This window comes from Buceros rhinoceros, unplaced genomic scaffold (assembly GCF_000710305.1).
Source record: "Buceros rhinoceros silvestris isolate BGI_N320 unplaced genomic scaffold, ASM71030v1 scaffold36842, whole genome shotgun sequence".
NCBI classification, from domain to species: Eukaryota; Metazoa; Chordata; class Aves; order Bucerotiformes; family Bucerotidae; genus Buceros; species Buceros rhinoceros.
This window is the reverse complement of record NW_010398937.1, coordinates 696-2009: the sequence shown is the minus strand read 5'-3', so window position 1 is coordinate 2009 and position 1314 is coordinate 696. Positions and strand designations below refer to the sequence as shown.

At 60.0% G+C, this 1314-nt stretch overlaps 1 protein-coding gene across 1 annotated transcript; it reads right to left on the bottom strand.

The window, feature by feature from the left end:
- Positions 1-281: 281 nt before the first annotated feature.
- On the bottom strand, positions 282-1218 carry PHOSPHO1 (phosphatase, orphan 1). The gene has a single exon (XM_010131294.1). It carries the CDS (start codon positions 1210-1212, stop codon positions 460-462), a length of 753 nt encoding a protein of 250 aa, XP_010129596.1. The 5' UTR covers positions 1213-1218; the 3' UTR covers positions 282-459.
- Positions 1219-1314: the final 96 nt, after the last annotated feature.

The following is a 1314-nucleotide window of genomic DNA, read 5'->3' as shown; positions in this document are numbered from 1 at the left end:
AGGTTCAAGGCAACGGGACACAGCTCGTGGCGGGGCCGGCGGCGTGGGGCAGCCGAGGGGGATGAAGGTGGGAGGAAGCATGTGCAGGACCCAGCCCACGGGGAGCTGGCTTCTGGTCTTTGAGGAATTGCTCTTGTGAAGTCAGAAGGGAAAGGGAAAAAAACCCCATGAGAACAACCAAGATATCGCCGTTAGTGCTGGCAACCCGCCCCCGCCGGGCAGAGGTCCGAGCTGCGGAGAGAAGGCTTCATCGCACCGTGGCAGGGGAAGGAGACGGGGAGACCTCGAGAAAGTGCTGTCATCACCGGGGAGAAAAGAGCTTGGAGAGGAAAGGCAGGAAAGCAGCCCAGGAGTGGGGCTGAGCGAGCAGTGCCCATGAGCAGGGGGTGCGGGACGTGACCTGCCCAAGCTTCTCCTTTCCCAGCTGCTCAGAGTAAGCAAGTCTCTTTGGGGCCGTCATCAGCACTTCTTCTTGAGGAGCTCCTGGAGATAGCGGGTGACCTCTGTGGCTGACTCCCAGGGGACAACAGTGGCCTGGAAGACTCCAGGTTGCTTCTTCTCCATCTCTTGGGTCATCCGGTGCATGGGGTAGCCCTTCCGCGGGAAAGCCACATCAGCTGAAGTCAAAGTCACGGAAGGGCAGAAGTCGTTGGCGCCATCTCCCACGTAGAAGACCCTCTCAAACTCCACCTCCTCCTGGGCTCGTTCCGCCAGGTACTCGGTCAGGATCTTGCGTTTGCACATGTTGGCCGGGCAGTCAAGGCACTTGTGGCTGTGGTAGGGCCCCAAGGTGAGGTACCCTCTCTTGTCAAAGCTGGAAGGGTTGCTGAAGATCTTGCGGAAGAGGGAGTAGAAACCGGCTGCCCTCAGGGTGCACTCGATGCCGAACATGTTGGCATCAGAGATGAGGATGATCTCAAAGAGCTCGTGGTTCTTGGAGAGGAACTGGAAGAGGTCCGGCATGCCAGGGGACAGGGGGATGTTCTCATAGACAGCCTTGAAGTCCGCCACCTTGACCCCCTGGTCCCCCATGTAGGCCAGGACCCGCTGCATGTACTCGTTGTAGAAGCCCTCGCGGAAGGTCTGGCGGATGTGCTCCGGAAGCGCCTGCCCCGGCGCCGCCCGGACGATGGAGTCATCGCTGTTCTCGTTGATGATGGTCTCGTCGAAATCGAAGACCAGGAGGTATCTGGGAGGCCGGGGGCTGGCCATACCAACACCCTGCCAGGTGGAAGGGTAACGCCCGGCCGTTAGTTCAAGGCATTTTGCTTCAGCCTTGGCTCAGCGATGGCAGCAACCACGCCAGAGGCTGCC

Bases quoted from the DNA above. Each gene is read 5' to 3' on its own strand.
- PHOSPHO1 (XM_010131294.1), bottom strand. From the start codon at position 1,212: ATGGCCAGCCCCCGGCCTCCCAGATACCTCCTGGTCTTCGATTTCGAC.